Below are 12273 nucleotides of genomic sequence, written 5' to 3' on the forward strand. Positions count from 1 at the left end.
GATGTTTCTAACATGGTTAAACACCGTCTGCCCTGGGGTAAAAACCTCTACATGCAATTGCAAATCCTTGCCAGAGTAAGCCTATAGTGGAGGGGAGTCCTTCAGCTGAGCCAGACTTGAAAAAAACCTAAAATCCTGCCCTACTCTATGTGTTTTTCCTGATTTATTCTTCCTTTTCCTTTTTCACAAAGCTAGCCTCTGCCCACCTCACAGACCACTGCAATCTATCAATCTCTAGTCTTTCCTCTCTCTCCACCTATATAGCCTCTAGACTGATCTGGAAATGTAAACATAACATCCCTCCATGCTCAAAGGCTTTCAGCAACTCCCTGTCCCCCAGGGATCAAATCTAATCTCCTTAGCTGGTATTTAAACCTCTCTGGAGTCTGGCTTCTTCCTACCCGGCCAACCTATCTTCCCCGTCCCTTCGCAGTAGAAACCCTACCAGCTTTCTGAACCTCTATCAACCAAAGAGAGAATAAAGAAGATCACACAATAAAAAGGGAAAGGTTTTTCCTTGGCCTCCTTGGATTCTGCCAACCACCAAGGCCACAACCTGGGTAACATCCCCCACGCCATCTACACCATCTCTATTTCCCTCCCCTCCCTTCTCAACGCACTTGCTTCCTTCCTCTTTTAATGCTAGTAAGGGTTTGAATTTACATATGGGTTCTCATTGTATGAGAGGTAGAAAGAAAGTAAAGTACAAATTCCTTTTAGAGGCACCCTTAACACTAATACTTTAATAAGCAGCAGCTGACCACTTATTTCATGTCCAATTCATGCTGCTGCTGCGGCTATGATCCTATTCCCAGAACTCAAGGAGAACGACAGTATTTTGCCGACCCTCCACCACAAGACCATAGACTAAGCCGAAGGAGATCTCACACTCCTCTCCCAGCATAGAAATTTCAAAACCAGCACCTAGTCTGCAATAACCAATAAGATCTTCTTATATGCTAGCGTTCTCTATAATAGTATATAAAGTGGCTTTGCAATTTCCTTGCTGAGGCTGGGTGTGGTGGCTCATGCCTGTAATCCCAGCACTTTTGGAGGCTGAGGCAGGTGGATTACAAGGTCAGGAGTTCAAAACCAGCCTGGCCAATATGGTGAAACCCCGTCTCTACTAAAAATACAAAAATTAGCCAGGTGTGGTGGTGGACTCCCATAGTCCCAGCTACTTTGGAGGCTGAGGTAGGAGAATCGCTTGAACCCGGGAGGTAGAGGTTGCAGTGAGCTGAGATTATGCCACTGCACTCCAGCCTAGGCAACAGAGTGAGACTCTGCCTCAAAAAAAAAAAAGAAAAGAAAAGAAAGGAAAAGAAAAATGAAATTTCCTTGCTTAACATGGAGGATTTCTTTACCCCAGGAGTCTCCTATTTGCATCTTGGAAAGAAGACCTTACACTCTTAAGGCGTCTCTGAGACAACTCAAAGTTGTCTCTCTGCAAATGCCAAGAGCTTGAGAAAATGGGACCAAAGCACTGAAGGAAGCCCTTGCCACATGCATTTTCAAAGGATCCTACTATCACATAATATAAAAAGGAAACATTCAACATGCCCCAAGGCCTACGGCTGAGGTTTTGCTTTAATTTCCCACTTTTGTCTTTTTCATTACCATTCTCCTGCTAATGTTTATATCGAAAATGCTTTCTCTAGACTTCTCCACAAAAATACTCACCCATATTTCTCTGCGAGTGCTACGGCTTCCTCTTCTTTCACTGCTCTCTGGTCCTCCAGATCACTCTTGTTTCCACATAGCACAATATCTGGGTTTTCACAATATGCATGCATCTGTAGCTGGCCTATTAATATAGGAAAGTTTATTATATACGTAAATAATAATGTAAGTGTATGATCAATGAACAAAACACGCAAAAGTGCTTTGAAGACTGTAATGTATGTATAGATATTGGGAATTGATATAATGCTTTCAAAGCATCAATAATCTTATCTGTAAAGCTGAATAGTTGGGGCAGAAATATAAAACCATTCTTAAGCACATACCCCAGTTTATTGACATCAGAGAGTTGATAAGAGAATGTGCTACCTCTCAAGTGTGAGGGCCTACATGTGCACACACACATGTGCACACACACATACAAAACACCCTTTTTTATGATGGCTATTTGAAAAGAAACTTGGAGGAGTTCCTAGGGTTTATTGCTAATCTTAAAACTGTTTTTATGTGTCTTTTTCTCCATAGCAATGACATTTCTAAAAGAATTGTTTTTCTCCAAACTAATCTATTTCTATCCAAAATGTTTTTCACATGTTTCTATTATCCTAGGGCAGAATCAATTCATTTAAAACAAACAAGATACAGGCTTCAATGAGAAGAAAAGACCCAGAATAAACAGTAAATGATTCTGTCACCAAAACCAAGTGGAAGCAGAGGACTGTAATTCTTCTTCCACAGCATTTATTTCACCTGAAAACCTGCAAATAGGCACAATTATAAAAAGCAATTGACTCAAACCAAAGAGCTTCACTAAGCTAAATAGTTTAATCTTTCAAAGCAGGAAAATAACACCTCATTTCTTATTCATCAACCCCAGAATAAAATTAAGGCCTAAACTTTCACAGTAAGTCATACTTCAAAGTTTATGGCCTAATTTATTTTTTCATCATGGTTAACCAGAAAAGTGTGGACATTTTAGTTCCTCATTATGAAGTCGTGTTCATTATATCTTATCATGAGAAAGTCAAGGAGGTAGGTGTTTACTGAGCATTAGCACAGGCTTGATACTCTGCGTGGAATTTCACAACAGTTCTTTGCCCTCATGGGGCAACTGGGGTAATAAGACCTACAGAGGAGAGACTAAACTGTGTACCATTTCATGAAAAGCCATGCCCTTTCTTTCCTCCAGGTTGTTACACATGCTGTTCCCACATCGTTGAATACTTAACCACAACCTTCCTTCAAGACTTGCTTCATGGTTACCTCATTATCTTTCTGGTCTCCAGAGTGGTTCTGTGCTCTGTTAATGCCTTATAAGGTGTTATAGGGTCCATGCCCAGTGTGATGGCTATGGGCAAGGACTCAGAATCCAGTGTACCTAGGGTTGAATCCTGGCTCTGCCATTTACTAGCTGTGTGACCCTGATGAAGCTATTTGACTGCCTCAATTTCCCCATCTGTAAATGGTGATAATGATACTACTTACTTTATACAGTCAAGGTAAGGATTAAAATGAATTAATCCAGCAATTCTGCAGGTAAAGACTGTGAGCCACCAGCCTTAGCATAACCTAAGAATTTGTTGACATGCCAAGTCTCAGGTCCCACCCCAGCTCTACTGAATCAGGAATGCTGGAAATGGGGCTAGAAATCTGTGTTTTAAAAAGTCCGCTAGGTGACTGAGATGCACATTCACATTTGAGAACTACCAAGTTAATATATTAAAGCATTTAGAAGAGCATGTAAGTATCACCAGGAATTCTGGTTAACAGTATTTATTTTGGGCAGTCTAGGAAGCATGATTATTGGTGATCTCTTCTTTTTGTCTCATTTTTCCTAATTTTTCTACTAAGATTGTGCTTATCTAAAAAGTGAATTAATCAGTTATTTTAAAAACTTCACTAAGAAAAAACTCACCTACATAAATAACTACCATCTGGCACTGGACGTGATAAGGATCCTATAAACAGTATAAAATGTAACAGGGGTTAAGAAGAGGGAAAAAATCTAACACAATTAAGGTTATCACAGAAAATCTCACAGAGGCCATCTTTGCTAGGTTTTAAAGAATAAGCAGAACTCCAGTTGGTTAAAAAATGGGGGCAGGTGACCGGGCACGGTGGCTCAAGCCTGTAATCCCAGCACTTTGGGAGGCTGAGACGGGCGGATCATGAGGTCAGGAGATCGAGACCATCCTGGCTAACATGGTGAAACCCCGTCTCTACTAAAAAATACAAAAAACTAGCCAGGTGAGGTGGCGGGCGCCTGTAGTCCCAGCTACTTGGAAGGCTGAGGCAGGAGAATGGCGTAAACCCAGGAGGCGGAGCTTGCAGTGAGCTGAGATCTGGCCACTGCACTCCAGCCTGGGCGACAGAGCGAGACTCCATCTCAAAAAAAAAAAAAAAAAAAAAAAATACGGGGGCAGGTGTGGAAAGGGTTTTTCAGATAGAGAGAATAATGAGAATAAAAAATAAAGAGGTAAAAATATGTAAAATACATACTGTTGGGTTCTTGCACCACTTACATGAGTCTACAGAAGAAAGTTTAGAAATGTAGGCTACTTTAAAGTTTCCTTAGGAAACACACTAGCACTGGATGAAGAGTGACTCCGGGAATGACTTGCTTACTCCTCTGAACTCCAGGAAGACAGGGCAGTGACTACCACACTACCAAATTCCTTTCAGATTTCAATCCAGGCCCAGAGGACGGAGCCTCTGTTCTGTCTCCTCAACTGAGTGGGGCTTACTTTAGACTTGTATCACCCTTGTCAGGAGGGCATGGAGAGACTGAGTGAGAGGGAAGGGTCTGCAAGGAGCAAAGGAAAAGGGGAGGGTATATAGACCTGCTCTCCTCTCCCAGGCCAATCAGGGCCCACGAGTCAGCTACTTCTTTAATGCAACACTGCGTTCTGGCACTCACCACTGATTTTTATGTGTGTGTGTTGTGTGTGTGCGCGCGCATGTGCGTGTGTGTATTTGTGTGTATTAAGCTATTATTTTAATTAAAAAATAAGAAATGGGCCGGGCACTGTGGCTCACGCCTATAATCCCAGCACTTTGGGACGCCGAGGCGGGCGGATCACCTGAGGTCAGGAGTTGGAGACTAGCCTGGCCAACGTGGTGAAATCCAGTCTCTACAAAAATACAAAAATTAGCTGGGTGTGTTGGTGTCCGCCTGTAATCCCAGCTACTTGGGAGGCTGAGGCAGGAGAATCACTTGAACCCAGGAGGCGGAGGTTGCAGTGAGCCGAGACCACACCACTGCACTCCAGCCTGGGAAACAAGAGCAGAAACTCCCTCTCAAAAAAAAAAAAAAAAAAAAAAAAAAAAGATAACAAATGAATGATCCTTGTAATAGTCAAAATGCTTACAGGAAGAAGAAAAATTGAAAGTACAGATAATTAACAAATGTTTATTCCTAATTAAGATTTGATATTACCACTTCTGACACTGAACATTATACCTTTTTGTTTAAATGGTAGGGGGTGCAGAATACTTTCCATTAAAGACATAAAATCCTCAATACATATAAGTGTTCTTTATCTAATTGAGCAATAAGGATTCTTTTACTAAGGAAAACAAAATGCATCAATGTGTATACATATTTTCACATAATTTTGTTCTTTATCCAACTAGTTAGCCAGGATAGGCAATATTTATCTAATGTCTCAGAGTTTTAGTGTCTACCTGTGAAAAACAGGTGGGCTATTTTTCGATGCTAAGATTCTATGAGCACTCTCCAGTGATCCTTGTAAAATGGTTGATTTTAAAAAGCCCCACAACTTGTTCTGATGATGCAAAGGAGGGATGATGAGCATGGACTGAGAGTAAGGGACCATAAGTAGCCACTGTCATTCAGCTACAAGGGAAATAATGAGGTATGCAACTCAGCCAGGCATCTAGCGAAGTGAAGTCCCAGTAAGCATTATTATATTTGGGGAACTCATATTTAAAGTAATTAATAGCTCTTCAACTCTTAGTGGCCAACTGACCTGAGAACGGTCATAAAAGTCCATTAAACTGACAGCCAAAGCTTCATATCTTTGGATAAGTCTATTACTTTTTAAGGCTCAATGTCCTTCTCCTGAAATAAGGACGCAACACTGACTTGAATCTTTGCACAGGGTGATTGTGAGGATCAGACACAAAGTATGTGAAAACCACAGTGCACTAAATTATTTTTAAACTCATTTTTAAAATAAGGTTTTCTACTATCAAAACTACAGCCAATTACCCTTTCAAAATCCCAAAACAGTAAGTAATTTTTAAGTATCAGGTCTTTTTAAATCGGTGTTTCATAGATTTAGACATTAAAAATTTAATATTACAGGCTTCTCTAATAGCTTCTCTAGGGTTACACTAATATGACCAAATAAGGAAAACATACATTTGAAAGCTGTTATGCAGTCAAGTGGCAGAATTCTAAATGGCTACGAACCATTTAGGAGGTTAAAATCTCTCCAAAATAAAGGTTGACATACATTGCACTGGGGAGCACTTTTACCAATGCAGTTGTAGAGTTTTCCATGGCAGAATCCTTCTGAAAGATGCTCTAACCCTAAAACCTAGAAGGGGACTCTAAGCACAGAAAAGACATGAAGCCAGGGGTATGAACCATTAAGTCTTCAAAAGCTATCTGCATCTATGTAATATACATGTAATGCCCAGAGATGATAGAAGAATTGATAGCATACAATAGACAAGCAGATACTTAGAGATTTAACTTCTCTAGGCTTCTACTTCCTCATCTATAAAATGGGAAAAAGAATCTGTTCTGTGGGATAGACTGAAAAGGAGAGCACACATAAAGTGTTGCCTTGTACCTGGAGCACAGGAAGTACTCAACAAATCAGTTATCAGTACCAGGGAGAAGCAGCGTATTTCAATTATCTTTGTCCCTAAACTAAAAACCTTGCTCCTTAAAATAGTATTTGTACTGAGATCTCCTCCAAAACAATGTATCACAGAAGTAGAGCTTAAGAGGGCATTCTATAAATAAGAGAGGAGTGTGTAGCAGGACACTGGGGAACAATAACACTTACTTATCCAGTTTCTGACATTGAGGAAACTTTGCTCGTTTGTCAGATCAAAAAGTAGAAGAAAACCCATAGCATCTCTGAAGAATGCTGTTGTTAAGCTACGAAACCTAGGAACATAAAAGCAGAATGGTAAGTTAAACCATCGCCCCACTCCTGAAATATAAAGCTACAAGCAATGCCTTCAGCCTCTTACAAAAGTTTACCAATGACAAGCTACATGGTGATATTTCAAAAGTGTAGAGGATAGTTATCACTTTTATCAGTTTAAGTGTTAACAGACCATGTGATTTGAAAACACAGCCTGCTGGACAGGGATGACAAGAACCAGCTTGTGATCTTAGTCTCAGCCAAGAATTTATTGTACAATTATGAGTTAATTTGGCCAAATGCAATAGTGTATGTTTTCCTTCTGTGAAAGCTTGACTTAACATTACAATGTGTTCCATGATCTTTTAATTTCAGAATATGCAGAGATCTCTTATCTCTGATTGCCCTTTGTTTGACTTGAAGGTAAGAATGTCTTGACTCAGACCCTATTCTGTCTTGGTACTCTGCCTTCCAAGGCTTTATCCTCCTGTCTTCTCCGTCTTCTCTCTCTCTCTCCCCACCCCCAATCCCACCCCACCACCAGTCAGTTTCCTCTGTCTTTGCCTATACGTAAAATCTGTAACTGACAGGCAGGCTCTAGGGAAGAAAATATTGGTATGAATTTGTCATCTAATCAGCAATATTAGGTTTTTCTCAAATACTTTTCATCAATGTTTTTATTTAAAACAGTTCTTGGCCAGGGGCCATGGCTCACGCCTATAATCCCAGCACTTTGGGAGGCCAAGGCGGGCGGATCCCTGAAGTCAGGAGTTCGAGACCAGCCTGACCAACGTGGAGAAACCCCGTCTCTACTAAAAATACAAAATTAGCTGGGTGTGGTGGTGCACACCTGTAATCCCAGCTACTCGGGAGGCTGAGGCAGGAGAATCACTTAACCAGGGAGGTAGAGGTTGTGGTGAGCTGAGATCGCGCCATTGCACTCCAGCCTGGGCAACAACAGCGAAATTCTGCCTCAAAAAAAAAAAAAAAGAGTTCTTATCTTTTAGAGCTACATACCACAAGTATTACAAATGAAATAATATGATGTCTGGAATTTGCTTCCAAATTATATGGCAAGGGGGTGGGAGTGAGAAGAGGTAAGGGGTATAAATGAAATTCTATTGGTCACAATTTCATAATTGTTGAAGCTGAGTAATGGGAACCTGGGTTTATCATATAATCCTTCCACTTTTGAATATCCTTGAAGTTTTCCATAATAAAAAGTTAAAAAACAAATCCTTCAAGGTGGTTTTGAGAGAAAACAGAAGTTTTAGCTAACTGAAAGAACTTTATATGAAGATTTGATGTGGCTTATTTTGGTCAAGTATTCTCTGGTCATATGAATTAATTCCAACCAGATTTCCCACTAGGTTTCAACAATCAGGTAAGAATAACGCATGTAACTTGGCCACTTTCTTGTGGTTGAGTAAACAGCAAAAGGAAATGGAGCAAAGTGTCTATGTAAAAAAATTAAAAGAAGGAAAATAAAAAAGTCCCCAAGTAAGAATCCTAACCTCTCCTTTGACCCTGTATGAAATAAAGCCACCATTCTCATCTCAGACTGACAAATTTCCTGCTAATTTGGCAGCATTCTTTATCCAAGTACAAACCAATGAATTGGCTGGCTTTTTCCTGCTCAGGTCACTGTTTAAAGAATGTAACTATTTCTCCCTTTCCTTCGGTAAGGAGCACATAACTGAAGATCTCATACCTCTCCTGCCCTGCTGTGTCCCACAACTGCAGGTGGATTCTCTGGCCTCTGCCAATGGCTCCATCCGGCCCATTGGCTCTGTACACCTAAAACAGCAAAGTGAAAGAGAAAATAAAAGAGAACTTCTGACACCAGTGAACCCTTCTCACCTTTTTATTCAGTACAAATCCCTAAGGCATCTAAACTTCCAAAGAGAATCCCATATGGAATACAACCACGTTTGTATTTATGTCAAATAATTATATCCAGGTAATGTAATAAGTTATACTGAAATATATGTATATATTTTATAAATATATTGTAAAATATATATAAAAAATAACTTGTATAAAATATAATATAATTAGCTTATCTTTCCTCAAAGTTCTCTTGGGTCACTAGTTTCAGGAAATATTACATTTCTATGGCTTTTTCCAATCTCATCTTTTTTGTTGGTTTAACCAGGGGGTACACGTGCAGGATTGTGACATAGATTGCATAGTGCTGGGGTTTGAGCATTTATTGAACTCATCACCCAAACAGTGAACGTAGTACCCAGTAAGTAGTTTTTCAGCCCCTGTCTTGCTCCCTTCCCCCTTTTGGAGACCCTAGTGTCTACTGTTTGTCTTTATGTCCATGCGTACCTACTGTTTAGCTCCCACCCTGGACCGTTAAAAATTTCTTCCTCTACAATAGCAACAAAAACACTGGTAAAAATTGTCCAAATCAACTTTTTCAGTACTCCAGAAATTAACAAAGACTTGCAACATTCCAAGGAGCATTTATTCAAGAAAAACAGCTGAATATCAGTAAAAACAGTAAGCTTTGAGGTGTTTTTTTACCTTGCCCCAGCTTTTAGAAGACTTAAAAACCACTTGCACAAATGTGGTAGTTGTGAAAACATCAGCCTAGCCACCACTGTGGACAGCGGAGGCACAATAGGTTTGGAGCTCCCTAAAAGTCCCATACTGAGAAAAATTGTCAGGAAGCCCCTTGGAAAGCTCCATGCCCCAGCTTTGTTTTTATTTGACCTCACTCAAAGCTTGCTCTTTGAGAACAGCCCTATCCCCGAGGGCATTTGTTGAAAACTATTAGCAGTAATTTATTTAACATCACAGCTACCAGAGGTAGCAATACCAGTTAGGGCTAACAAAATTCTAACAACAACAACAACAACAACAAAACAAAATTTAAAAACAGAAAATGAGATTTCTATAATGCTCCCAAATATTTCTTGGAAGCTATAAGGCCATGTTCATGGGCAGGGCTCTATAAATGCCCAGGAAAGATCTAAAAAGGTCCTAATCTCTCACTTCTGACTGACTTTGAGGTTCTTCTCAGGCAGAAAATAAAAGCTAAGGCAGAGTTGTAAACTGCCTGCAGTCGTATTAAACACATACCCCAACAAACACACAGAGACTCTCAGAAAAAGCTAAGAGACTTATTGGTTCAAGGAATTTAATAAACTTCGTCCACTCATTAGCTGTCCACTAAGTTCATTGAGCAGAGACTTCAGTAGCTGCCTACAAAGAATACAGATTTTGCAGAATTATCCTAGAAACATTATCAAACAAACAAACAGCAACAACAAAAACAAATAAATATGCAGTAAAAACAAGAAACCCAGGTAGGGGAAAGAATCCTAGAATAGACACATTATTTTAAATGTCCAGTTTTCAGCAAAACTTGTAAGACACACTAAGAAACAGGAAAGGATGGCTCACGCACAGGAAAAAAGCAACTAACAGAAATTATTCCTGAGAAGGCCCAGATGTTAAACTTATCAGACAAAGACTTTACATCAGGAATTATAAATATATTCAAAGAACTTAAAAATCAGTAACATAGCTGTCCTCTAAAATTAAAGGATAAATTAAGACAAAACCGAGAAAAGTCATCTCTAGCAGACCTGCCCTACAAGAAATACTAAAGACAACTCTCAAGACTGAGCTGAGAGGACACTAGACAGTAACTTAAATCCACACAAAGAAATAATGAGCGCCAGTAAAAATGTAACTGCATGGTAAATATAAAAAACAGTATAAACGTTTTTTTCTTTGTCGCCCTTTTCCTCCACCAGATTAAAATTTAACTGCAGGCTGGGAGTGATGGCTCACGCCTGTCATCCCCCAGCACTTTGGGAGGCTAAGATGGGTAGATCACTGGAGGCCAGGAGTTCAAGACCAGCCTGGCCAACATGGCAAAATCTCAGCACTACTAAAAACATAAAAAATTAGCTGGGCATGGTGGCGAGTGCCTGTAATCCTAGCTACTTGGGAGACTGAGGCAGGAGAATTGCTTGAACCTGGGAGGCAGAGGTTGCAGTGAGCCGAGATCTCACCACTGCACTCCAGCCTGAGCAACAAAGACCCTGTCTCAAAAAAAAAAAGATAAGAAAAGAAAAATTAACTGCATACAGCAATAATTGTAAAGCTGTGTTGATGATGGGCACACGATGTAGCAAGATGTCATTTGTATAGCAATAATGGCACAAGACAAGGGGAGAAAACAGAGCCATATAAGAGCAAAGTTTTACACAGTATTAAAATTAAGTTGCTATTAATCAAAATTAGATTGTGAAAAATTAAAATAATTGTAATCCCCAAAGGAACTATTAAAAAAGAACTCAAAAATATATAATTTAAAAAAGGAATTAAAATGATACACTAGAAAAGAGAAAAAGAATACAATATCTATCAACAGACAAATGGATAAACAAAATGGTGTATCAATACAAAAGAGTATTATGTAGCCATCATAAGTAATGAAGTCCTGATACACGCTACAACATGGAAGATCCTTGGAAACATCAGGCTGAGTGTAAGACGCCAGACACAAAAGGCCATATATTATTCCATTTATATGACGTGTGCAGAAGCCAGATAGAAAATTCCTGGTGGCTAAGGGGAGGTAGAAAGAGGAATGTCTGCTAATAGGTATGAGGTATGAAACTATTCCAAAATTCAATGGCTGTGATAGCCACACAACTCCAAATATACTAAAAACCACTCAATTTTTATACTTTAGATGGATGGATTTCCTTTTCTTGTGAATTATATCTCAACAAATCTATTTTTTAAGTTATAAAATAAGTAACCAACAAAAATAATCACATACATATATACAGATTCTATCAACTATACGTCAATACTAAAAATTTCATTAGGGCCCTATTGTTATTCAGTGGGTCTTAATCTCTATAAGACTCTCTGGTAGTAGAATAAAAGACCTAGAATGGGCAAAAGAGAACGTTCTTCTGTCCTAAAAGCCAGGGACCTTTCCCCCCTGACAGAATGTGATCCATTAAAGGACCTTTGTCATTAATTTCCTGACCACTTGTTTACCTGCTTCATGCTAACAATGGATTTTTCAGCAACAAATGTAATCTAAGGAGAAGGCCGTTTTCCTCATCTGCAACTGTGACACAATGACCTTCTGCCTTCCCCTCCAACACTAGAATAACTTTCAGTCTTAAAGTCCTTAAAAAAATAAGTAAATAAAAGCTTCTCTCTTTAACATTCTGCAGAACATCACATTCACTACTGGCATTCCCCATTCCTACTCCAACCTCACCCTCCTGGCAGCAGTGATGAGTTCTGCCAGTTAGTATTCCATGCAGAATTGCTGAGATTTTATTAGGAGAAATGCCATTAAAAATAATAAGATACCAAAGGTGGAAGATACAGCCCATAAAACAAGAGTATGAGGGGCAAAGTGGCTGGCAGGCTTCAAGACAAAGGTAGACAAATAACTATTGGAGTCCAGAAGAGAAGACACAAG

General features: G+C 39.5%; 2 protein-coding genes across 7 annotated transcripts in view; one reads left to right on the forward strand and one right to left on the reverse strand.

The window, feature by feature from the left end:
- The window catches only part of PIGB (phosphatidylinositol glycan anchor biosynthesis class B), a 210878-nt gene that overhangs the window by 73103 nt on the left and 125502 nt on the right, over positions 1-12273 (forward strand). The window lies entirely within an intron of this gene.
- Positions 1-12273, reverse strand: part of RAB27A (RAB27A, member RAS oncogene family) — an 88739-nt gene that overhangs the window by 17811 nt on the left and 58655 nt on the right. For all 6 annotated transcript variants that reach the window (XM_050799802.1, XM_050799808.1, XM_050799807.1 and 3 more), the window contains 3 exons: positions 8515-8600; positions 6720-6823; positions 1681-1804 (listed from right to left, as the gene is read on the reverse strand). In XM_050799802.1, coding sequence (XP_050655759.1) covers positions 1681-1804; positions 6720-6823; positions 8515-8600 — 314 coding nt within the window. The remainder of the gene's footprint in view (positions 1-1680; positions 1805-6719; positions 6824-8514; positions 8601-12273) is intronic.

The sequence above is a fragment of the Macaca thibetana genome, chromosome 7, assembly GCF_024542745.1.
Source record: "Macaca thibetana thibetana isolate TM-01 chromosome 7, ASM2454274v1, whole genome shotgun sequence".
In the NCBI taxonomy this organism is placed as follows: domain Eukaryota; kingdom Metazoa; phylum Chordata; class Mammalia; order Primates; family Cercopithecidae; genus Macaca; species Macaca thibetana.